The sequence below is a fragment of the Dama dama genome, chromosome 12, assembly GCF_033118175.1.
Source record: "Dama dama isolate Ldn47 chromosome 12, ASM3311817v1, whole genome shotgun sequence".
NCBI classification, from domain to species: domain Eukaryota; kingdom Metazoa; phylum Chordata; class Mammalia; order Artiodactyla; family Cervidae; genus Dama; species Dama dama.
This window is the reverse complement of record NC_083692.1, coordinates 32,386,330-32,413,538: the sequence shown is the minus strand read 5'-3', so window position 1 is coordinate 32,413,538 and position 27,209 is coordinate 32,386,330. Positions and strand designations below refer to the sequence as shown.

Genomic DNA, 27,209 nt, shown 5'->3' with positions numbered 1-27,209 from the left:
TCCCAAGGCCAAATTTGCCTGTTATTCCAGGTAGCTCTTGACTTCCTACTTTTGCATTCCAGTCCCTTATAATGAAGAGGATATCTTTTTTGGGTGTTAGTTCTGGAAGTTCTCATAGATCTGCACAGAACTGTTCAACTTCAGCTTCTTCAGCATTATTGGTCAGGGCATAGACTTGGATTACTGTGATATTGAATGGTTTACCTTGGAAACAAACAGAGATCATTCTATCATTTTTGAGATTGCAACCACGTACTGCATTTTGGACTCTTTTGTTAACTATGATGGCTACTCCATTTCTTCTAAGGGATTCTTGCCCACAGTAGTAGATAGAATGGTCATTTGAGTTAAGTTCACCCATTCCAGTCCATTTTAGCTCACTGATTCCTAAAATGTCAATCTTCATTCTTGCCATCTCCTGTTTGACCACTTCCAATTTGCCTTGATTCATGGACCTAATATTCCAGGTTCCTATGCACTATTGCTCTCTACAGCTTTGGACTTTATTTCCATCACCTATCACATCCACGACTGGGTGTTATTTTTGCTTTGACTGCATCTCTTCATTCTTTCTGGAGTTATTTCTCTGCTTTTTTCCAGTAGCATATTGGCCACCTACCAACCTGGGGAGTTCATATTTCAGTGTCATACCTTTTTGCCTTTTCATACTGTTCATGGAGTTCTCAAGACAAAAGTACTGAAGTGTTAAATCTTTAAGAAGAACTTTTTTTTAAGTTATCTGCCAAAATCTTGTGTAGACCTTTTCCTTCTATGTTTTATATTACTATAAATATGTTTTATATTACTGAGTAATATATAATATACTGAGTAATATGTTTTATATTAAGTAATATGCTTATATTTATATTTAACTGAGTAATATGTTTTTATTATATTCATATTTAACTGAATAATATGTTTTATATTACCGAGCTTCTCTAATACCTCAGATGGTTAAGAATCCTCCTGCAATGTAGGAGACCCTGGTTTGATCCCTGGGTTGGGAAGATCCCCTGGAGAAGGGAATGGCAACCCACTCCAGTGTTCTTGCCTGGAGAATCCCATGGACAGAGGAGCCTGGTAGGGTACAGTCTGTGGGATTGCGAAGAGTCAGACACGACACTTTCTTCACTTTTACATTACTATAAATATTTCTGAGCATTGCTCAGGAGATGGCGAAGTACTTAGAGACAGTTTTATCCTTTTGAGTCTTGCTTTTGTGGTTTGTTAGGCGGTACCACAGTGGTACTCAATCTAGGGCTACTTATCCCCCACTGTGGAGAGGAGACTCTTATATACTCCACTCAGCGCCTCAGTGTTGGGGTTTTCCAGCCTGGCCAGTGGGAACAGCCATTATCCACGCCCTTTGTTCTATATGATGTTAGTTAACTTCAGGCACTGTTATATCCAGTCCCTTCTCAGACGCTTGTTCCTGCAGTCTCACGTAAGTGCCGCAAATGCATCTGCTGATCAGTAATCAGCTTAATACTCAAAGGGAATCATCTGCAGTTCTCCAGAGTTCTGTCTCTGCAGCTTTCACTTTTCTAGCAGCCTGTCTTAAGAACTCTAGCTGTCTTGGCTTTCCTGGAGTTTCAGCTCCATCTTTTTAGCTCAGCCTCCTGTGCCACAGACTGGAAACCTGTAAGCTGTGAGCTGGAGCCGTCATTAGGCTTCTTTTGATTTGTTTCCCATTTCTCAGGGATCATTGTTTTTTTTAACTGATGCTCCATGTTTTGAAATGCATTTTTTCACAACTTTGTCCATGTTTTAGTTGTTTTAAGCAGGTGGATGTTTCTGGTCTTGACTGGAAGTAGAAGGCTAGTTACATTAATCTTTTCATTTGTATCATTGTATATGACCGTGATGAAAACAGAAGGAGATTGGTATACTTTTGAAACATCATGTTCTTCTATCCCATTACAATCATAATGTAAGAATTTCTTTAAAGCAACCCATTCAAGTGATGTAAAGTAGGACTGTGTATTAAATTCACCAGTGGAGCTTTTAAAAATCTGTGTCCTTGGCCCCACCCTCTGATATGTGGATTCAGTAGGTCATGAGTGTTATGTGGTATGCATGTATGTGTGTGGGCGGCTAGAAGACTTAACCTCTATATTTTCAAAAAGCATCTTAAAGGATGATATACATCCTTTGTTAAAAATATGTTAGTACTCATTTTACTTTGAGTTGAAGGAGGTTAAATCACTTAGCTATAATAGTGATAGATTTTTATGTGGATACATAATACTTTTGCCTTTCATTTTAAGCTATCAACTTAAGCTACGTGTGCTAAGTCGCTTTAGTCACATCCAAATCTTTGCGACCCCATGGGCTGTAGCCAGCCAGGCTCCTCCATCCATGGGATTTTCCAGGCAAGAATACTGGAGTGGGTTGCCATTTCCTTCTCCAGGGAATCTTCCCAACCCAGGGATCAAATCTTGGTCTCCTACATTGCAGGCAGACTCTTTCCCATCTGAGCTACCAGGGAAACCTGATGTTAAGTTCTGTCAAGCTAAGAACTGTAAATTTTGAGTTATGATAGGGGCTATCTGAATTCTAAAGCTTGAGTTTCAAGGGGCTGGTGTTTGTCAAGTCCAGCAAACAAAAAATGGAAGATGCCATATAGCATCTTTACACTATTGAAGACACAGTAATGACAGATGCCTAATCTGGAGAGTCATATGTTCAAAATGTGTTAAAACAGTTTTTTCTACTATAGGTGGGAGTATGAGATAATAAAGGAGCATTTTGATAAGATTTTAATAGGGCAGTTACTTTTCTAAAAGTAATTATTGTGAGTAATTGGTTGAATCTATTCTGAAGAGACTGGAAATCACTTTTATAAAATAATACTGGGGGGAAGACTAAAGGAGAAGTCTATTTTCAGAGAAGCATTAAACTAATATTTGGCCTACTTCATATGTCATTATGGCATTTTTATCCCTTCTTAGAACTGTATCTTGGTGCCAAGCATGTTTAAGTTTGTTCAAAGTAAATTGCTGGCCTGAACCAGGACTAAATTATAACATCTTTCTTTTTCTGCATTTAAAACTAATTAATTTCAATATTTTTGCTAAGCCTAAAATCAGATATGCTACAAATTTATGATAGAATCACATGCAGAAATACAATCTTAAAAAACTGAGGCTAACTTTGAAGTTATGAATCAGTAGGCATTCACCTGTGTACACCTGGGGGATAAAGGCTTGTGCTCCAGAGCTAGTAAACTTTATTTCATTAAACATAAGATACTTAGGTAAGATTACTATTAATGGAGTCTAAAATTATGTTAATTCTGGTATTTACAAAGGAATCCGGTGTTCTGGTTCTGTGGCCTATACTGTCCTTCATTTGGGGGACTGGTCTATTTTGAGGTGCCAAGAAGTCTAAGCTGGGTCTTCCTGCCCCCTCAAAAGCACTGGAGGTCAGCACAAAGGCACAGGGGCAGTCAAAGGTCTGTAGGTGCCTCAACATATTTCCGTAGGTTTTCATTTCTGCCTGTGGTCCAGGTTGCACCATTGCCGCGGTGCATCACCCCCGTTGCCACACTGGGGCACAGCTTTGGGTGCTGCATCCACAGGAAGCAGGAGACTGGGAGAGAAAAAACTTGACGGTCCTGTATGAAATGTTTATGAATCACCGTCACTCAATCTCATGGGACAGAAGGTCTAATTTTCCTCTTTTATAGTAAATCTCCAGTTCAAATGTAACCAAGTTATTTTATACTGATGATTATATTTGAGGCAAGCACAAAGGATTTTTAGTATAGTTGAATAGAAATGAGATCTAAATGATAGTAAAGAGTCCATCTTCTTTGTGTAAAGTGCCAATATGATCATATTTCTAATGACTTAAGTTTTATGAATCATGAATTATTAATATGAAAAATGTGATTGTTTGAGGGATTAATTTTTGTTTTTTGATTGTATTATCTTTTTATTTTATTTAGGAAGATGATCCTCCCAGCGAAGGACAAGTGATTAGGATGCCCCATAGAAAAGTTCATGCTGATGCAATTCTTTCTCTTCTTGCTAAACAAAACCCGGAATCATTAGTTTCACAGCAAGCCGTATATCATTCAGAGGTACTTTTTAACTTTAATTATTTTTTCTGTTAGATCTAAATACAAGAAAAAGATAACAAAAATATTCGTACTTTTAGTTAAAGCATGCTAATACTTCAGCTTATTCAGGGATCAGTCTTGTAGTAACTTTAACCTGAAACCATAGAGTTATGATTTTTACAACTGAAAGGAATTTAGGCCATCAGTTCTAAACTTCATATTTTACAGATGAAACAAGCTGAAGCCCTTTTAAATGGTTTGTGGGGATCAGTCATTTGTTCTTTCTTTCTGCAACCATTTACTGCGTATCTATGATATGCCAGACACAGCATCAGAAAAGATACAAAGATGTTGAGGCAGGATCCCTACTTTTAAGCAGCTTACAGTCCTGTAGGGAAAAAAGAGCTTAAACAGTTACTCTACCATGCAGTAACTGATCAAATAGCTAGAGAAGTAGATTGAACCAGATAATCGTTAAGAGCCTTGTAGGCAGGGTAAGGCCATTGGAGTCCCTTAAGATATTGTGAGCAAGGGATTCGCAAGTTAAGATATTTAAGAAGGCATCAGGAACCATGGACAAGTGAGGGAAAGATGGAGGTCTGTCAGAACGCCATTGGAGTAGTCCAGAATGAGAACAGGAACAAAGGCAGTTAAGTAGGAATGGAAAGGAGAGAGATTTAAATTTGAGTATGGAATTGGCAGTAACTGGTCACTGATTAAGAGAAGTTGGGCTTGTGTAGTTGTGGACTTTGAAGTGCAGAGAGAAGAGTGCCAGGTTTTGTGGGGAAGATACTGAATTTGATTTGAAACATTAAGGAGCTTAAGGAAATGCCAAGTGGAAAGGTACAGTGTGGTCACTCAGGCTGGTTAATGATAGAGGTGAGACTTGGGTTCTTGATTCTGTTTAGTATTCTTTCTGTTGTGTTTGGTTGTCTTTGCTTGAACAGGTGTGAAACTGTCTTTAGATGAACTGTAGATCTGAACTCTATATATCATCCAAGGAGATGGCTAGCTTTATTTTCTATTAATTTTTATTCTTAAAGATTTAAATGCTTAGGAAAGATAGAGGAAAAAAGATATGGAACTTAGTAATAGAAAAAAAATGTAAGTTTAACTTATTCCTTCTTGTTGAAAAACAACTAATTTTTCTGCAGCTTTTTTAGCTATTGATTAAAAATTGATTTCACTGGAAAGATATTATTTGTAATTGCTGCTACTAAGTTTGAGAAAGTGCTCTCATAACTCTAGAAACCAAGCTGCTTAGTATAGAGACTAGAAATCTGAGAGATAAAGGAGAGAGAAAATGAGACACACAAGTGGAACAAAAAATAGTAGAAAATAGCAGAAATGTCAGCATAATTTTAAAATTCCACTAACTAATCCCTGTTTCCTTCTTTTTGGAAATCAGTAATATTGATTGGGCTTCTCCAGGGGCTTAGTGGTAGGTTGGATCCCTGGGTTGGGAAAATGCTTGAGAGAAAGGAAATGGCAACCCACTCCAGTATTCCTGCCTGGGAAATCCCATGGAGAGAGGAGTCTGGCAGGCTACAGTCTGTGGGATCACAAAAGAGTTGGACACAACTGGACGGCTAACCACCACCACCACCACCACCAATATTGGTTCATTTACTCATTCTATTGTCAGACTTTTCCATCTTTCTAATGCTGGGAAATTTCTCTCTACTACTTTTTCAATTTTTTCTTCCTCTCATCTTCCCTCTCTGGCTAAAACTTATTTCCAGATATTAATACTTCTGCTTCTGTTTGTGTCTTAGATTTTCTATCTCTTCAGTCTTTTTTACTCTCTCCTTGGAGAGTTCTTCAATCTGATCTGCCAGCCACCTGTTTGTTCATTAGCCTACTGTTTATCTGACTTCTATATTATTCATATTGGATATTCTCACTTGTGTCTTTTTTTTAATGATCTTTTGCTTCACATTGTTAGTATTTTTCTTTATTCCTTTTGTGTGCGTATATGTATATATGGTTAATGTTTTTCACTTTTTTTTTTTTTTTAACATTTACTCCTTGAGTAATTTGTTTCTTGTGTTATATGAACTCATGTTCCGGGGCCAGGGTGGGGGCAGTAGGATAAGCTCTTTTGTCTGAGAATTAGTATTGGGTAAGGACTAAAATCAGGCCATGGTCTGTTTAAGTGAATATAAGGAGACAAGGTGATGAGCCCCAGGAAGGGGCTTCGCAGGCAGCACAGAACCACTCCTGATGGTGACCACGGCTGTTTGCCGGTACTCTACCATTCAGTTCTTCTGATGGTTGTTATGTCTTTAAAACCCTTAGGAAGAAGTTTCTTTGAGAGGTTTTGTATTCCTGTCCTCGGGTTCAAAGGGGGACAGAGTGAGGAGTGAATCCCCATGGGTTCCTGGTCAGATGTCACCTGTAACTTTTCACCCCAACTGGGCCTTCATGCTCCCTGATATCATTGCTCTGGGGCACTAGTATCTCTAGCCCGGATTGTTGCCAAGATCTTTAAGGTTAAGGGGCAAGCAGTGACGATTTCCAGTTAATGAGGGAAAGAGGAAATGACAGCAGCTCTTTACGTCATTCATTCATCACCCTCCTCCACAGGATGCAGCCCTTTTTTCCCCACACACACCAGGTCACGCTAGCAGTTGGTCTCTCCCAGTGTTTTTTCACAGTTTTTACTTAATTCTCAGAATCCATGGCTCTTCTCACTTCTGTAGTTACTCCAGCATTTTTGGGGACAGGGAGCTGGCAGCCTTTGTTTGTGTGTCATCTTGGCTAGACCAGAAGCCCAGAAGTTGGAAGATTATCCTTTCCAGATTTTTTCTAAGCATCTAAACATTTGCACATGTGTTTGGGTATGCTCATGTGTGGATAATTTTGACGTATATATGTGTGTTATTCTGCTATCTGATTCTTAAAATTTCACTAAATCCTAAAAGACATACCATATCCTTTTTATCTACCATGTAGTTTATTCTCCTACTGAAGCATTTTTAGACTGATTCCAATTTTTCTTTCTCCAAACTATGAAAAGAATAAAATCCTTTTTTGCACCATGAGGAATTGCCTCTCTAACAGACCACCTTACCTGCCTCCTGAGAAATCTGTATGCAGGTCAAGAAGCAAGAGTCAGAAGTTTGACTTGGACCAAAAGACTGATTCCAAATCGGGAAAGGAGTACATCAAGGCCATATATTGTCACCCTGCTTATGTAACTTATATGCAGAGTACATCGGGTGAAATGCTGAGCTGGATAAAGCGCAAACTGGAATCAAGATTGCTGGGAGAAATATCAATAGCCTCAGATATGCAGATGACACCACACTTATGCCAGAAAGCGAAGAGGGACTAAAGAGCCTCTTGATGAAAGTGAAAGAGGAGAGTGAAAAAGTTGGCTTAAAACTCAACATTCAGAAAACTCAGATCATGGCCTCTGGTCCCCTCACTTCATGGCAAATAGATGGGGAAACAATGGAAGTAGTAAGAGACTTTATTTTTTGGGGTTCCAAAATCACTGCAGATGGTGACTGCAACCATGAAATTAAAAGACGCTTGCTCCTTGGAAGAAAAGCTATGATCAACCTAGACAGCATATTAAAAAGCAGAGGCATTTCTTTACCAACAAAGGTCCTTCTAGTCAAAGCTGTGGTTTTCCAGTGGTCATGTATGGATGTGAGAGTTGGACTATAAAGAAAGCTGAGCACCAAAAAATTGATACTGTGGTGTTGGAGAAGACTCTTGAGAGTCCCTTGGACTGCAAGGAGGTTAAACCAGTCCATCCTAAAGGAAATCAGTCCTGAATATTCATTGGAAGGACTGATGCTGAAGCGGAAGCTCTAATACTTTGGCCACCTGATATGAAGAACCAACTCATTTGAAAAGACCCTGATGCTGGGAAAGATTGAAGGCAGGAGGAGAAAGGGATGAAAGAGGATGAGATGGTTGGATGGCATCACCTACTCGACGGACATGAGTTTGAGTAAGCTCCAGGAATTGGTGATGGACAGGGAGGCATGGCATGCTGCACTCCGTGAGGTCACAAAGAGTCAGACACGACTGGGTGACTGAACGGAACTGAAGTGATAGAAGATAATGAGGGGTGGAATTACTCAGAAGGCATAGGCATTTATAATTTAAACAGACAGTTCAGTTCAGTTCAGTTGCTCAGTCGTGTCCGACTCTTTGCAACCCCGTGAATCGCAGCACACCAGGCCTCCCTGTCCATATATATACACTAAAGCATTGCTCTTCAGCTTTATGAGATTCTGACACCTCATTATGTATTTTTTGTCTTAAATTTTTGCCAGTCTGATTAACAGTGACATTAAACATATTCTCCTATGTTTTAAACATTTGTTTGTAATAAGAACTGGTAATAACGATATATTTGTAAGTTAAAATACTGCTTTGGTAAGAAAATAGTAGCTGTTCTTTGTTGTTACTCTTTGCCCAGAGGGAGCATCTGGTCAGTGAGAGTAGTCTGAGGACAGAACTGCATTTTGTATATTTATGTGGATGGGCTCGTGTACTACTGTGGATTATAGATAAACTAACTTAGAGTTGACATGAGCCTGAGATTTGAGTATAATATAAAAATGATAAATGCTTATGTGGTATTAGAGTGTTTTGTGGCTAGGGAAGCTAAATCTTCCATAGAGTATTAAGGTGTTAGGTAATTTAGCAATTACAAGTACCCTTGAAAACTGGTTCATCAAAGAGAAGGTACTGTATATTGCACAACATTTGTATGGTAGTGGTGGAGTAATATAGGTCCTGTGAAATATTTCTAAGGAAATGTGTCAGCTGTCATCCTAAACTTTACCCAAGAATCTTCAAGGATTTCATATTAATTGAAAAACAATCTTTTCCTGTTTAAAGGATGTCGAGCCATTGATATTCTTTAAGAAAAGTCAGATTACAGAATATAAATCTATAGAGGATAATTAGGGTAAATTGTAGAAAATTGTGAATGATGAGCTAGGCAGTTAGATTTTATTTTGTAGTCAACAGTCATCAAAGATGTTTCAGTAGGGATTTCTTCATATATTCTAGTTTAAAAAAACCCCTTGGTTGAGATTAAACTCATTTTAAATAAAAAAATGAGAGCCTTCATATATTGGAATTTTTATTCACTTCTTGATTAGTAAACTCATTAACTAGAATATCTCCAAGTCACAACATGTGCTCGTGATTAGGTCATCTAGTTTTTAACACAGAAAGAATTTTAACACATCATTTTTAAAGTTTTTACTTTATATATTTGGTAAAGAAGCATATTTGTACTTTTTGTACATTTTCAGCAAGTGTTTCATTATAAATTTCATTCTAACAACTTTAGCTGATTTTCATTCAGAAAGAACAAGAACTAAATTTTCTATTTTCTAATTTTAAACTGTATAAACAGTTTAGGTTGTGTGCCAGCATTTAGTGTTTTAAATAATAAAAATTTTCTGGTGTGTTTTATTGCTGTCTATTTTGGAGGTTGAATAAACAGATAATGGGTATTTAACTTCATAAAAAATACTTCATAAGAAAAACAAAGCCTCCACTTAGGTATCTTATTAAACTAAGTTTCATGTAATGTGTATGTGGCTTGATAAGCACTTTCTAAAATACTTTTCAAGCAATCAGGTGGTCTGCATCCTGATACATTTGACAGATTTTTTTTTTCATTTATTTTTATTAGTTGGAGGCTAATTACTTTACAATATTGCAGTGGTTTTTGCCATACATTGACATGAATCAGCCATGGATTTACATGTGTTCCCCATCCTGATCCCCCCTCCCACCTCCCTCCCCATCCCGTCCCTCTGGGTCATCCTAGTGCACCAGCCCCGAGCACTTGTCTCATGCATCAAACCTGGACTGGCGCTCTGTTTCACAATTGATAATGTACATGTTTCAATGCTATTCTCTCAGATCATCCCACCCTCGCCTTCTCCCACAGAGTCCAAAAGTCTGTTCTGTACATCTGTGTCTCTTTTTCTGCATTTGATAGATATTTTTTGTTTTGACTTGATTTTAATGTGATGTTTATAACAATGGTTTCTACTTTTTACAGGACTTGGAAAACAGTGTGGGTGAGCTTAGTGAAGGACAGAGGCTGCCAGCAGCAACAGCAGACATCTTCATGGGACTTTCCGCGTATGTGCAGCAACCTGTGGCTAAGGCAGAGTCTTCAGATGAAAAATGTCCTCTTAAGCCATCATCTCAGCAATGTGACACAGTTGCAGGTATCCACCAAAATACTCCTTCCTGATGTAGTGTCTGTTAGAATATTTACTTTGAATCCCATCACACTCAGTTTGTACTGTTTTCATGTTGAATGCTGTATTCTGTTTTCTATTATAATCTACAGTAGTGTTCCTACTTGGAATTAAGAAAAGCATAACTGTTTTCAGGTAGAAGCTTGCAAACCTTCTTTATTTAAAAGGGTATTCATAATTGAAAAGTTTGATAATGACTTTTTCTATATATAGCAATGTTTCCCCAAATGTGATTCATGTAACAGTGTTGGTACATGAATCTCTGGGTGGGGCATGAGATAGTTTTGGTAATATGTGTATGTCTACTTAAGATTTTTTAGTAGTGATATTATTTGTTTTAATGTATATTGGGAAAAATATAACTAGCACACGAAAACTGTCAGAGAACACAGCTTGTGTAGGACAGTGTTTAGTTCGGTAACACTGTAGACGTTCACTCTTTATGCTGCAGGAGTTTCTGACTCAGAACTCAGTGCACTCAGTGTTATTCTGAAACTTTATTAACTAAACTTTCGGCTGTAACAGTTTGAGAATAAGAGCAGAATAGAGAATATCAGTTTCTGGTATATGTAGTTGATTCTCATTATCTGCAGTACTTAGGTCCTATAATAGAGTCACCAGAAACATTGAATTAGGAAATACTGAGCCACTGTTCCTAGAGGAAATACAGGGTTAGGTTCCTATGAGCCTGTATCTTATATTTATATTTATTATATTTATTAATATATATACAACATTTTTGACAATATATAACCTTGCTTTATGTATGTTTCTATTTAAAGGCAGTTATTTAATATGCATTGTTGATTCATTAACACTGATTCTCATGAGCAGCAGCACTATAACTCACTCCTGAATGAAACTTACCTAGCACATATATTTTTTCTGTAAGGCCCATCAAAGCTTTTTGCACTTTGGAACACTAGAGAGCACTTCTGCACTATGTTTTAGGGCCATTTTAAAGAGCAAAATCACCAGCAAAATATATAAGAATGTGGGGAACCTGTCACTAAATAGACAACAAAAAAGAATACTTGTTCATAGTATAAGAGCTGATAAGAAAGCAGAGCAGCCTGTGTTTAGCCTCATCTGCTGAGTTGTGTATAGGGTGATTCAGGTTTTCACTGCTGTATGCATGCATGTCCACAGGTTGCATGTGCTGTGAGTGTTGATTTCAAGGTTACAAATAAATTTTATCAGGTGAATTTGCAGAAATGAAATCTTCAGAGTAATGAGGATCAACTATATTCTCATTTATTGATAATCTCATGTTCATTATTGAAGTCTATTAAATGAAAAGAACTTCTGGAGGCATGCAGATTTGCTAGAAATCAGAAAGAAATACATAGTGTAGAGTATTTAGACTCTCAGTTTTATATTAAGCAAACACCTTATCATTCAGAAATGAGAGACCCTCAATACTGAATTTTCCATGGAAATAAATATAAGTTAATATTTGAATTGTTTATTTTATAAACATAGTAAGAGTATTAATTTTTTACAGTATTTTAAATTAGGGTTCAAAGTAGCATAAAATACAACTTCTATATCTGTATCCAGCTAACTGTGCAGATTGTGATTAAGTACAATTGACACTAGATGGCTCTCACAGATCACTTGAGAGCTGCTTGGTACTTGTGAACAAAGAGGTACTTACTGAATTGTTAAAGAATAAAATCCATTAGGATGTATCCTATTCAGCCCATCTTTATGGTATCACCTAGTTGGTTACCTACAGTCCAGTACATTTTTAATTGTAGGTACTCTGTCGATATTTATTTAATTGAAAAAATAATAAGTTCATGGCAAATAGTTGGGGAAACAATGGAAACAGTGGCTGACTTTATTTTTTGGGGGTCCAAAATCACTGCAGATGGTGATTGCAGCCATGAAATTAAAAGACGCTGACGCCTTGGAAGGAAAGTTATGACCAACCGAGACAGCATGTTAAGAAGCAGAAACATTACTTTGTTAACAAAGGTCCATCTAGTCAAGGCTATGGTTTTTCCAGTGGTCGTGTATGGATGGGAGAGTTGGACTGTAAAGCAAGCTGAGTGCCAAAGAATTGATGCTTTTGAACTGTGGTGTTGGAGAAGACTCTTGAGAGTCCCTTGGACTGCAAGGAGATCCAACCAGTCCATCCTAAAGGAGATCAGTCCTGGGTGTTCATTGGAAGAACTGCTGTTAAAGCTGAAACTCCAGTACTTTGGCCACCTGATGCGAAGAGCTGACTCATTTGCAAAGACCCTGATGCTGGGAGGGATTGAGGGCAGGAGGAGAAGGGGACAACAGAGGATGAGATGGTTGGATGGCATCACCAACTCAATGGACATGGGTTTAGGTGGACTTCGGGGGTTGGTGATGGACAGGGAGGCCTGGCGTGCTGCGGTTCATGGGGTCGCCAAGAGTCGGACACGACTGAGCGACTGAACTGAACTGAATGTGGCATTAGATTAAGTATGTAGATGAGTCAGTATAACAGAGTGACTAAGAGCTTGAGCTTTTGAAGTCTCAGAAATCATTTTAAATTCCAGATCTCTATTTTTGGGCAAGTAACTTAATCTTTCTGAGCCCAAGTTTCTTCATCTATCAAGTAGAGATAATATTAATGTACTAGTTATCTATTTCCATGTAATAAATTACCCCAAAGTTTAGCAGATGAAGACAGGAAATATTTATTATCTCTCACAGTTTTGAAAGCCATGAATCTAGAAGTGGCTTAGCTGCATGGTTCCCAGGATCTCTCATGGGGATGTAGTTAATCTGTTGGCTGGAGCTGCCATCATCTAAGGACTTCAACTGGGGCTGGAGGATCTGCTTTCCAAGCTCATTCACATGACTGTTGGCAAGATGCCTCAGTTCCTCACCACATGAACCTAACTGTTATGCTGCTCATGACATAGCAGTTAACTTTTCCCAGAGTGGATGATCTGAGAGACAGTGAGCACCCAAGATGGAAACCATGGTGTCTTTTATAACCTAAAGTCAGAAGTGACATGTCATCACTTCTGCCACATTCAGTTGATAGCAAAGACCAATCCTGGAATAATATAGTAGGGGACTACAGAAATGTCTGAATACCAGGAGACAAGTGTTAGGGGGCTGTAGTGGAAGCTGCTTATCACAAGCAGTACCTGCCTTATAAGGTTATTAGAGGTCAGTCAGTCAGTTCATTCGCTCAGTCATGTCCGACTCTTTGTGACCCCATGAACCGCAGCACGCCAGGCCTCCCTGTCCATCACCAACTCCTGGAATCCACCCAAACCCATGTCCCTTGAGTTGGTGATGCCATCCAACCATCTCATCCTCTGTCGTCCCCCTCTCCTCCTGCCTTCAATCTTTCCCAGCATCAGGGATTTTTCAAATGAGTCAGCTCTTGCATATAAAGTAGTTAGCATGATGCTTGACACATGATACTGTTACTTTCTTTAATAATGCTTGGAGAAGGTAAAAATACCTTCTCAAATACATTTAATAGAACCAGAAATTAAACAAAGTTGCCTAAAAAAGAAGGTGCCTATAGAGGACTAGTTTGTCCCTCTTGTTTTATGTATTTAGTTACATTATTTCTGCTTTATTGACTATGCCAAAGCCTTTGACTGTGTGGATCACAATAAACTGTGGAAAATTCTGAAAGAGATGGGAATACCAGACCACCTGACCTGCCTCTTGATAAATCTGTATGCAGGTCAGGAAGCAATAGTTAGAACTGGACATGGAACAACAGACTGGTTCCAAGTAGGAAAAGGAGTACGTCAAGACTGTATATTGTCACCCTGCTTATTTAACTTATATGCAGAGTACATCATGAGAAATGCTGGGCTGGAGGAAGCACAAGCTGGAATCAAGATTGCCAGGAGAAATATCAATAACCTCAGATATGCAGATGACACCACCCTTATGGCAGAAAGTGAAGAAGAACTAAAAAGCCTCTTGATGAAAGTGAAAGAGGAGAGTGAAAAAGTTGGCTTAAAGCTCAACATTCAGAAAACTCAGATCATAGCATCTGGTCCCATCACTTCATGGGAAATAGATGGGGAAACAGTGGAAACAATGGCTGACTTTATTTTTCTGGGCTCCAAAATCACTGCAGATGGTGATTGCAGCCATGCAATTAAAAGATGCTTACTCCTTGGAAGGAAAATTATGACCAACCGAGACAGCATATTAAAAAGCAGAGACATTACTTTGTCAACAAAGGTCCGTCTAGTCAAGGCTATGGTTTTTCCAGTGGTCATGTATGAATGTGAGAGTTGGACTATAAAGAAAGCTGAGCACTGAAGAATTGATGCTTTTGAACTGTTGTGTTGGAGAAGACTCTTGAGAGTCCCTTGGACTGCAAGGAGATCCAACCAGTCCATCCTAAAGGAGATCAGTCCTGGGTGTTCATTGGAAGGACTGATGTTGAAGCTGAAACTCCAGTACTTTGGCCACCTGATGCGAAGAGCTGACTCATTTGCAAAGACCCTGATGCTGGGAGGGATTGAGGGCAGGAGGAGAAGGGGACGACAGAGGATGAGATGGTTGGATTGCATCACTGACTCGATGGACATGGGTTTGGGTGAACTCCGGGAGTTGGTGATGGACAGGGAGGCCTGGCATGCTGCGGTTCATGGGGTCGCAAAGAGTCGGACACGACTGAGCGACTGAACTGAACTGAACTGAATGGTTATTGTGGAAGAATGAGTCCCGTGTATCACTATTTCTGCTACTGTCTAATCTCATGCCTTTCATGTTGATTTCTAATAGCTTTGTTTACAGAGGCTCATCTGTTCTTACCTTGCCTGTCCCCACCTCTGCTCATTTTCAGAAAGTATCCTATTTGCAACTCGTAGTCCTATACCACTGTTTCTAATTCTGAGGCTCTCAGGTTGGGTTGAATAACAAAACGATGCTAAATAAGGTTTGAAGAATTGTCTTAAGAACCCCAAAATGTGAACTGGTGTTTTGAACAAACTCTGAGGACTCTGAGATTTACTACCAGTTATAGCTCTTCATTTGAAGATCCCCTGGAGAAGGAAATGGCAACCCACTCTAGTACTCTTGTCTGGAAAATCCCATGGACGGAGGAGCCTAGGAGGCTGCAGTCCATGGGGTCGCAAAGAGTCCGCTTGACTGAGCGACTTCACTTTCACTTTTACTCAGAAAATGCACTGAATACCTGCATGTACTCGGCAGTGTATTGGTACTAAATAAGGGTTTTGAGAGACAGAGGTAATAGATGTCTGCTCTCCAGAGAGTTTACAAACTCATGTAGGATAATGTGAGACAACAATTATAATATTGTTGATTAATGCAACAACACAGGCTGCTATAGGAGCGCAGAGGAGGAATAACCCACACATGAGGGCTCAGAGAAAGTTTCCTGGAAGAGCCAATGTGAAACTGAATATTAGAGGAATTAGCCAGACTCTAAAGGGTGATAAACATGTTCCAGTTTGTTCATTTACTTATTCAAAAAATATTTTTTGATTGCTTGCTCTGCTCTAAGCATATTCTAGGCGGTAGGAACATAAAACCTGGTAACACCTTATTCTTAGTGAATTTTTTCTCTAGTAGAGATAGTATATGAGAAAGCAAAAACATGCAATAGGTTATTGTGGTTATTGTAAAGCAGTCCAAGTAGGATTGGGGATACAGGTCAGTTGTATCTGGGGAGGGCAATCAAGACAGGCATCATATGTGAGGAGCTTACTTGAAATGAGTTCTCAGTGATGAATAGGCATTTGCTATGTAGTAAGTGTAGGAGAAACCTTTGTGGCAGAATACATAATAAGACAAGGGGATAAAGTTGAAAAGACAAAGAAACTTAAGCAGGAAAATGTAAGTTCTTTATTACTGATTCAGAGCTTGGGATGTAATGAAATTGGACCAATAAGCAGAAACTAGGTAGATATAGATGATAACATCCAGTGGTTTTTGGATTTACTCTAAGATAGTAGAGATTTATTGGGGTATAAATGGAAAATAATTCCAATCTTGCTTTATATTTATTCCCATGGAAAAGTCATTTGTGAATTTCTATCAATTCTGAATGTTTTATAATATCCACAGATCCATTAAGGATTGTATATAAATGAGTGAAATGATCAAATTTGCCTTTTATTTGGCAAGAACATGTGAGGTGCAGTGCGATGGATAGACTGGAGAGAATTAAGGCTGGAGGCAAGGAACCTCTAGCTGAGACAATTATAGTAAACTTGGTGAGTCATTATTGAGCAGCAGGGAAATGTGAAAAGGGAGATTTGGTAGACATTTGAGAAGGAGAGTAGACAAGACTTAGTTTGGATATGAGAAATGCAAAAGAAGAGAAGATCTAAGAAATCTCCAGGTTTCTGGCTAAAATGATTTGATAGTTGGTATCTCCATTCACTGAGGGAGAGAGGAGATATGAAGGAAAGATAGAATTAGGAGGAAATAAGAATGAGTCGAATTTGAGGTGCCTTTGGGTTTCATACAAATGGAATAACTTACTAGACGTGCAACAACCAAAGCTGCTGCTGGCACTGGCAATTCAGGCAGACTTAGTCTTCTCTGAAATCTGCCATGGCTGCTTTTTCAAAGCAGTAGTATTCTAGAAAAATAAAATTAGGGATTTTATTAGGGATTTCAAATTATAATTAATTAAATTAAATTTGACTTAAATGGAATAATCCTTTGACCATCTCTCTTAAAAAGGGATAACTAACATAATTACACTCAATGAGTATAATTTTTAGAGGTGATGTAGCAAATTCAACATTGTTGTGATTGTTGTCATGGAATCCTTGCCTGACCCCGTATCACTGAGTTAGATACCATCAAATATTCTGTCTGTGTTGTCCTCTAATGTCACCTGCCTAATGTTGCTCTTATCACACTGATTTGTAATCTCACTTGAGAGTGGGGACTTTATCTTGTCTGCTGTCATAGCTCTGTCCTCTAGCAGAGAATGTAGCATAGTCAGTAAATAAAGGTTAAGTGAGAGTGTTTTATGAGTGGAAAGTTATTATGCACTTTTAATGCTTTTGGGAGATGTTTGTTTATACACTTTCTGGGTTTCTACATATAATTTTTTTCTTTTATCACAGTCTGTCTTATGTCTTTGTAATTAATTTTTTTCTTTACACCCATGTGTCAGCCACATATCATTTTATATAAAAATAAAATGTAATTATATTATATATTACTTTAAATTATAGATTCTTTTTTTTTTTTTTGAGTGTTCTTGATCTACCCCTCCTCCTCACATTTTTTCCTGTCCCACTTCATGCCTTATCTCAGGTAACACATTTAAGATTCTGATATGTAACCTTTTAGGTTTTTTTTTCCTTCTGCATATAATTATATGCACACACATATGGTATGTGTATATTTGTTGTCATTTGTTGTCATTTTTCAAGTTGAGATTATATCATGCGTTTTGTTTTCACCCAGGAAACCTTGTGGAAATTACTCCAGGTCAACTAGTATTACTTAAATTCATTCTTTTTATTGACTGCATAAAACCTTTCAGTGTGGATTTCCAGTAATTTATTCAGTCATTGCTCTATTGATGAATGTTTACTTTCTTACCATTTCCCCCCACTATAAACAATGCTAGAGTAAATATTCACTCATGTGTAGCCTAACATTGGAGAAGGAAATGTCAACCCACTCCGGTATTCTTGCCGGGAGAATCCCATGGACAGAGGAGCCTGGCAGGTTACAGTCCGTGGGGTCACAAAGAGTTGGACACAACTGAGTGACTAACAACAGCAACAACATAGCCTAACATATTGCTGCATTTTATATTTAGGGAGTAGTTCCCCAGAAGTGACAGGTCCAAGGGAAAATATATTTTAAATTTTAAAATAGTTATGCCAAGTTGCTGTCTTAAAATTTTAAACTGATTTATTTTTATCAGTAATATATTACAACCTTTCCCCTGTAATCCCCGCCAGATATTATTTTTATTACCATTTTTATTTTTGTCAATTAAAGTATAAACATATGACTGACTACTGGTGAGTTTATATTTGATGGTTATTTGGATTTGCTCTTCTGTGAATTACCTACTTAAGTTCTTCCCCTGTCAGGTTATAAGTTTTTCTTATAACTTTATGTAAAACTTACTGTGGCTCAGCTGATAAAGAATCCACCCGCAATGTGGGAGACCTGGGTTTGATCCCTGGGTTGGGAAGATCCCAACGAAGGGAAAGGCTCCCCACTCCAGTATTCTGGCTTGGAGAATTCCATGAACTGTACAGTCCATGGGTTTGCAAAGAGTCAGACATGACTGAGCAACATTCACTTACCTAAAAATATAGATTAATGTGAAAAAATAGAGAGTGATTATTTGCTATACCTAAGAAATTTTCAACAGACTACCTGTAAGTGGAAAATATAATATCTGTGGGGTCTTAAAATATCATTTCATTTGAAACAATTGAGTTTTTGTGTAGAGCTTCAGGTCTATTTCTGTTGATTAAAATGAGATAGACCATACTGTACTATATTTAAAAGATGACCGTTAATTAGGAAAAACAGAATTTTCTGAAAAATAATTTAGCAAGAATGTGAAATAAGAAACAGTGAGTAGGAGTTGAAAGATGAGGATTTTAGTTGCTGTATACCTCTTAACTAGAATTCTGATTTTTTAACAATTGGTTAACTTACCTGAGCCTTAGCTTTGTCAGTGAAAGACAGTTATAAAATTATCTGATCTTCCTACCTTACAGAATGATTGTGAGATTCAAATTAAATGAGATCATGTATGTGAAAGTGCTTGGAGTTTAAAGTGCAATATAAATGTACAGTGATGTTATTAGATAAATATTTGTTTCTGTTCATATTGTCTTCTTTTTATTGATTTGATTGAGGTGTCATTTGAATGAGGAAAAGAGTTTGATTGAAGAAAAATGTCTACAGAGCAGAGCTAAGCAATACCAACATTTTCTAGTCAGGAAATTGTCCTTTGCTTTAAGATTACATTTTAGATAGAAAGTATTCTATTGACTTTTATTGATTGAAAAGGTATTCTGGAGGGTTGGGATTTGGTATGTAAGAGTGGGTGTCATGTGGGGGCTGCGTAAACGACTTGCTGACTGGAACCCTAGAATAATCCATAGATATGTTTGAACATAGGTACTTTTTGAATTTGCTATGATCTTTGGTTTTAATTGCAATGAAGGCTTGGTGACAGGCATTTTCTGTTGAAGTATTTCTATTTCTAATTCAGCAGGTGAGAAATATTGGCAATTTTAGCCAATTTTTCTTCCTTTAAGAAATAGTTTGTTTTAACTTTCTGTTTACATATTTGATAGCAGATGCTGTTTATGAAGATTTATGTGCCAGTCATGGTCCAATGAGTTTGGGAGAATTGGAGTTGCAGCCAGATCCTCACATTACTCTTCCCACGACACTTCTGACAGCACAAGAAAGTGATGTTAAATTACCAGAAGCCGCTGAAGACTTTCCTCAGGTACCCAATTAATGGTACTTGTACTTTACTTAAATCAGAATGGTAACAGTATTGCCTTAGCATGGTACAGTATCAAGAGCACAGTCTCTGGAATCAGACAGCCTCAAATCTTGCCTCCTTTTTTCTTTTTTTTTTTAACTGACTCAAACTTGGCTATAAATCTTAGCTTATCCAACTTCTAGCTGGGACCTTGAACACATACATAGCCTTTTTCTAAGCTTTAATTTCCTCATCTTTAAATTAAAAATTAGAAATGATGTATATAAAAATGCCTGTTACCTAAGTAGATAGCTATGTTCTATATTCCCATGCAATAACTAGCTTAGTAGTTTGTGCATAGTAGGTTTTCAGTAAATATTTATTATATTAAAATTCATGAATTCTTGTGTACTGAAAAAATAGGATATTCTCCAAGAGGTAAAAAAAAGAATGCTCATGTTAAATTAAATGCAGTAGTATTTAATAATAATGCTATTACAATGTTTCTCATTTTAGATTAATTTATTCAATAAATAGTCATGGTATGGTATTATACAGCAATACAGGGTGTTGCAGATGAAAGCCAAAAATGTGGAAGATAAAGATTGTTTATGGAATTCACTATTATGTAGGGTTTAATATTAATGACCTATGACCAGATAAAGATCAGGAAAAAACTAATAATGAGTAAATATCTGTTAGTTACTTCTATAATAAAATAAAAGTTATTTGTGACCTTGGGCTAGGCAAAAATGGCACCAAAAACTGTGCATGAAAGAACAAAATTAATAAACTGGTTTTATCAAAAATAAGAACTTCACTTTAAGACACACTGTTAAAAGAATGAAAAGACAAGCTACAGATTGGGAGAAGATATTTGCAAATCACTTATCTGATAAAAGGCTTATATCTAGGATATATAGGGAGCTCAGAATTCAATATTAAGAAAACAATCCAATTTAAAAATGGATGGAAGATGGCGGAGGAGTAGGACGGGGAGACCACTTTCTCTCCTACAAATTCATCAAAAGAATAACTGAACGCAGAGCAAACTTCGCAAAACAACTTCTGATTGCTAGCTGAGGCCCAGAAAAGCAGCCCATTGTCTTCGAAAGGAGGTAGGACAAAATATAAAAGATAAAAAGTGAGACAAAAGAGCTAAGGACGGAGATCCGTCCCGGGAAGTCTTAGGTGGCATTGCTTGGGGTAGGGTCCAGGCCTGAGTGCCCTGAGGACAATCGGAGGGAGCTTCTGTGAGTTGCCAACTTGAACTGTGGGAGACCAAAAGAGAGAGAGTAAATTAACCGGCCTGAACACACTGCTGGCCGTTTGCAGAACAAAGAGACCGAGAAAATCCAGAGAAGAGCTCGCAGGCTGCGGACTGGCACAGCCCCGCCGGAGGCAGGAGGCAGGGGGGAGGGGAAGGTCGCGGCGAGACACAGGGCGCAGGCACCTGACCGGCGCGGGCGGGGACTGGGGCTGGGGACTCGGAGGGCAGAAGGCGCAGGCACCCGACTGGCGCCAGCGGAAACTGAGACTGGGTCCGTGGAAGGGAGTGGGCGCGCCACACCTGGGGGGAGTGCGCCCACCAAGCCCCCGGCTGCCTGGACCGCTCTGACGGGGAAGGCACAGAGAGCAGGCGCAGCTTTTCGTTCCGCGCTTTTGTGGAACACCCGAGGGCTGGAACCTCGCGCAGCGCTGGGCGCACTCCATATAGAACAGCCGGGAGCCTGAGCAGCGCAGATGGAGAAAGCAGCGTCAGCCCCTCCCTGCAGCGCCAGCCCGTCCCTGCGGCGCCAGCCCCGCCCCGCAGCGCCAGCCCCTCCCTGCAGCGCCAGCCCCGCCCCGCAGAGCGACGGAACTAGCTACTTGAATAAGAGTCCACCTCCGCCCGCCTGTGTCAGGGCAGAAATGAAGCTCTGAAGAGACCGGCAAACAGAAGCCAAATAAACAAAGGGAACCGCTTCAGAAGGGACTGGTGCAACAGATTAAAATCCCTCTAGAAAACACTGACTACACCGGAAGGGGCCTGTAGATATCGAGTCGCGTAAGCTGGAACAAGGAGCTATCTGAAACTGAGCCGAACCCACACTGACCGCAACAGCTCCAGAGAAACACCTAGATATAATTTTACTTTTTTCTCCTTTTTTTTTTTATTATTTTTTTATTTTTTCTCTTTTATTTTCCTTTAAAATCCCCTATTACTCCCCCATTACTCCTTAACTTTCATTTCCATAGATTTTTAAGATTTTTTTAATTAGGGAAAAAAAAATTTTTTTTTTCTTTCTTTTTTTTTCTTTCCTTTTTCTCTTCTATTTTCTATTTTTCTTTTTCTCTTATTTCTTTTAAAGTCCTCTAGTACTGCTCTACTACTCCTTAATTTTCATTTTCAATACACTATAACCTTACAAAAAAAAAAAAAAAAGAAGAGAAGCCCTAATTTTAAACCGAAGATTATTCTCTCCCAATCTTGACTCTCTGTTTTCTACCCCAGAACACCTCTATTTCCTCCTTTCCCCTTCTCTTCCCAATCCAATTCTGTGAATCTTTGTAGGTGACTGGGCTACGGAGAACACTCTGGGAACAGACAGCTGCGTAGATCTGTCTCTCTCCTCTTGAGTCCCCTTTTTTCTCCTCCTGCTCATCTCTATCTCCCTCCTCCCTCTCCTCTTCTTCATGTAACTCTGTGAACCTCTCTGGGTGTCCCTAACAGGGGAGAATCTTTTAGCCATTAACCTAGAAGTTTTCTTATCAGGGCTGTATAGTTGGAGAAGTCCTGAGACTACAGGAAGAATAAAACTGAAATCCAGAGGCAGGAGACTTAAGCCCAAAACCTGAAAACACCAGAAAACTCCTGACTACATGGAACTTTAAGTAATAAGTGACTGTCCAAAAGCCTTCATACCTACACTGAAACCAACCACCACCCAAGAGCCAATAAGTTTTAGAGCAAGGCATACCACATAAATTCTCCAGCAATGCAGGAACATAGCCCTGAACATCAACATACAGGCTGCCCAAGGTCACACCTAACACATAGACCCATCTCAAAACTCATTACCGGGCACTCCATTGCTCTCCAAAGAGAAGAAATCAAGTTCCACGCACCAGAACACTGACGCAAGCTTCCCTAACCAGGAAACCTTGACAAGCCAATCGTCTAACCCCACCCACTGGGTTAATCCTCCACAATAAAAAGGAACCACAGACCTCCAGAATACAGAAAACCCACTCCAGATACAGCAATCTAAACAAGATGAAAAGGCAAAGAAATACCCAACAGGTAAAGGAACATGAAAAATGCCCACCAAGTCAAACAAAAGAGGAGGAGATAGGGAATCTACCTGAAAAAGAATTTAGAATAATGATAATAAAAATGATCCAAAATCTTGAAAACAAAATGGAGTTACAGATAAACAGCCTGGAAACAAAGATTGAAAAGATGCAAGAAATGTTTAATAAAGACCTAGAAGAAATAAAAAAGAGTCAATTAAAAATGAATAATGCAATGAATGAGATAAAAAACACTTTGGAGGGAACCAAAAGTAGAATAACGGAGGCAGAAGATAGGATAAGCGAGGTAGAAGATAAAATGGTGGAAATAAATGAAGCAGAGAGGAAAAAAGAAAAAAGGATCAAAAGAAATGAGGACAACCTCAGGGATCTCTGGGACAATATGAAACGCCCCAACATTCGAATCATAGGAGTCCCAGAAGAAGAAGACAAAAAGAAAGGCCATGAGAAAATACTCGAGGAGATAATAGCTGAAAACTTCCCTAAAATGGGGAAGGAAATAGCCACCCAAGTCCAAGAAACCCAGAGAGTCCCAAACAGGATAAACCCAAGGCGAAACACCCCAAGACACATATTAATCAAATTAACAAAGATCAAACACAAAGAACAAATATTAAAAGCAGCAAGGGAGAAACAACAAATAACACACAAAGGGATTCCCATAACAGCTGATCTATCAATAGAAACCCTCCAGGCCAGAAGGGAATGGCAAGACGTACTGAAAGTAATGAAAGAGAATAACCTACAACCTAGATTACTGTATCCAGCAAGGATCTCATTCAGATATGAAGGAGAATTCAAAAGCTTTACAGATAAGCAAAAGCTGAGAGAATTCAGCACCACCAAACCAGCTCTTCAACAAATGCTAAAGGATCTTCTCTAGACAGGAAATGCAGAAAGGTTGTATAAACGTGAACCCAAAACAACAAAGTAAATGGCAATGGGACCACACCTATCAATAATTACCCTAAATGTAAATGGGTTGAATGCCCCAACCAAAAGACAAAGATTGGCTGAATGGATACAAAAACAAGACCCCTATATATGCTGTCTACAAGAGACCCACTTCAAAACAAGAGACACATACAGACTAAAAGTGAAGGGCTGGAAAAAAATATTTCATGCAAACGGAGACCAAAAGAAAGCAGGAGTCGCAATACTCATATCAGATAAAATAGACTTTCAAATAAAGGATGTGAAAAGAGACAAAGAAGGACACTACATAATGATCAAAGGATCAATCAAAGAAGAAGATATAACAATTATAAATATATATGCACCCAACATAGGAGCACCGCAATATGTGCGGCAAACACTAACGAGTATGAAAGAGGAAATTAATACTAACACAATAATAGTGGGAGACTTTAATACCCCACTCACAACTATGGATAGATCAACTAAACAGAAAATTAACAAGGAAACACAAACCTTAAATGACACAATGGACCAGCTAGACCTAATTGATATCTATAGGACATTTCACCCCAAAACAATCAACTTCACCTTTTTCTCAAGTGCACACGAAACCTTCTCCAGAATAGATCACATCCTGGGCCATAAATCTGGTCTTGGAAAATTCAAAAAAATTGAAATCATTCCAGTCATCTTTTCTGACCACAGTGCAGTAAGATTAGATCTCAATTACAGGAAAAAAATTGTTAAAAATTCAAACATATGGAGGCTAAATAACACCCTTCTGAATAACCAACAAGTCATAGAAGAAATAAAAAAAGAAATCAAAATATGTATAGAAATGAATGAAAATGAAAACACAACAACCCAAAACCTATGGGACACTGTAAAAGCAGTGCTAAGGGGAAGGTTCATAGCATTACAGGCTTACATCAAGAAACAAGAAAAAAACCAAATAAATAACCTAACTCTACACCTAAAGCAATTAGAGAAGGAAGAAATGAAGAACCCCAGGGTTAGCAGAAGGAAAGAAATCTTAAAAATTAGGGCAGAAATAAATGCAAAAGAAACTAAAGAGACCATAGCAAAAATCAACAAAGCTAAAAGCTGGTTTTTTGAAAAAATAAACAAAATTTGACAAACCATTAGCAAGACTCATTAAGAAACAAAGAGAGAAGAACCAAATTAACAAAATTAGAAATGAAAATGGAGAGATCACAACAGACAACACTGAAATACAAAGGATCATAAGAGACTACTACCAGCAGCTCTATGCCAATAAAATGGACAACTTGGATGAAATGGACAAATTCTTAGAAAAGTATAACTTTCCAAAACTGAACCAGGAAGAAATAGAAGATCTTAACAGACCCATCACAAGCAAGGAAATCGAAACTGTAATCAGAAATCTTCCAGCAAACAAAAGCCCAGGACCAGATGGCTTCACAGCTGAATTCTACCAAAAATTTAAAGAAGAGCTAACACCTATCTTACTCAAACTCTTCCAGAAAATTGCAGATGAAGGTAAGCTTCCAAACTCATTCTATGAGGCCACCATCACCCTAATTCCAAAACCAGACAAAGATGCCACAAAAAAAGAAAACTACAGGCCAATGTCACTGATGAACATAGATGCAAAAATCCTTAACAAAATTCTAGCAAAAAGAATCCAACAACATATTAAAAAAATCATACACCATGACCAAGTGGGCTTTATCCCAGGAATGCAAGGATTCTTTAATATCCGCAAATCAATCAATGTAATACACCACATTAACAAATTGAAAGATAAAAACCATATGATTATCTCAATAGATGCAGAGAAAGCCTTTGACAAAATTCAACACTCATTTATGATTAAAACTCTCCAAAAAGCAGGAATAGAAGGAACATACCTCAACATAATAAAAGCTATATATGACAAACCCACAGCAAGCATCACCCTCAATGGTGAAAAATTGAAGGCATTTCCCCTGAAATCAGGAACAAGACAAGGGTGCCCACTCTCACCACTGCTATTCAACATAGTGTTGGAAGTTCTGGCCACAGCAATCAGAGCAGAAAAAGAAGTAAAAGGAATCCAGATAGGAAAAGAAGAAGTGAAACTCTCGCTGTTTGCAGATGACATGATCCTCTACATAGAAAACCCTAAAGACTCTACCAGAAAATTACTAGAGCTAATCAATGAATATAGTAAAGTTGCAGGATATAAAATTAACACACAGAAATCCCTTGCATTCCTATATACTAACAATGAAAAAACAGAAAGAGAAATTAAGGAAACAATACCATTCACCATTGCAACAAAAAGAATAAAATACTTAGGAGTATATCTACCTAAAGAAACAAAAGACCTATACATAGAAAACTATAAAACACTGATGAAAGAAATCAAAGAGGACACAAACAGATGGAGAAACATACCGTGTTCATGGATTGGAAGAATCAATATTGTCAAAATGGCTATTCTACCCAAAGCAGTCTATAGATTCAATGCAATCCCTATCAAGCTACCAACGGTATTTTTCACAGAACTAGAACAAATAATTTCACAATTTGTATGGAAATACAAAAAACCTCGAATAGCCAAAGTAATCTTGAGAAAGAAGAATGGAACTGGAGGAATCAACCTGCCTGACTTCAGACTCTACTACAAAGCCACAGTCATCAAGACACTATGGTACTGGCACAAAGACAGAAATATAGATCAATGGAACAGAATAGAAAGCCCAGAGATAAATCCACAAACCTATGGACACCTTATCTTTGACAAAGGAGGCAAGGATATACAATGGAAAAAAGACAACCTCTTCAACAAGTGGTGCTGGGAAAACTGGTCAACCACTTGTAAAAGAATGAAACTAGAACACTTTCTAACACCATACACATAAATAAACTCAAAATGGATTAAAGATCTAAATGTAAGACCAGAAACTATAAAACTCCTAGAGGAGAACATAGGCAAAACACTCTCCGACATAAATCACAGCAGGATCCTCTATGACCCACCTCCCAGAATATTGGAAATAAAAGCAAAACTAAACAAATGGGACCTAATGAAACTTAAAAGCTTTTGCACTACAATGGAAACTATAAGTAAGGTGAAAAGACAGCCTTCAGATTGGGAGAAAATAATAGCAAATGAAGAAACAGACAAAGGATTAATCTCAAAAATATACAAGCAACTCCTGCAGCTCAATTCCAGAAAAATAAATGACCCAATCAAAAAATGGGCCAAAGAACTAAACAGACATTTCTCCAAAGA

At 38.2% G+C, this 27,209-nt stretch overlaps 1 protein-coding gene across 3 annotated transcripts in view; it reads left to right on the top strand.

The window, feature by feature from the left end:
• KIAA0586 (KIAA0586 ortholog) overlaps window positions 1–27,209 on the top strand; it is a 124,318-nt gene that overhangs the window by 63,747 nt on the left and 33,362 nt on the right. For 2 of the 3 annotated variants that reach the window (XM_061156957.1, XM_061156958.1), the window contains 3 exons: window positions 3,950–4,084; window positions 10,110–10,281; window positions 19,599–19,756. In XM_061156957.1, coding sequence (XP_061012940.1) covers window positions 3,950–4,084; window positions 10,110–10,281; window positions 19,599–19,756 — 465 coding nt within the window. The remainder of the gene's footprint in view (window positions 1–3,949; window positions 4,085–10,109; window positions 10,282–19,598; window positions 19,757–27,209) is intronic. The other variant, XM_061156959.1, reaches the window with a different exon arrangement.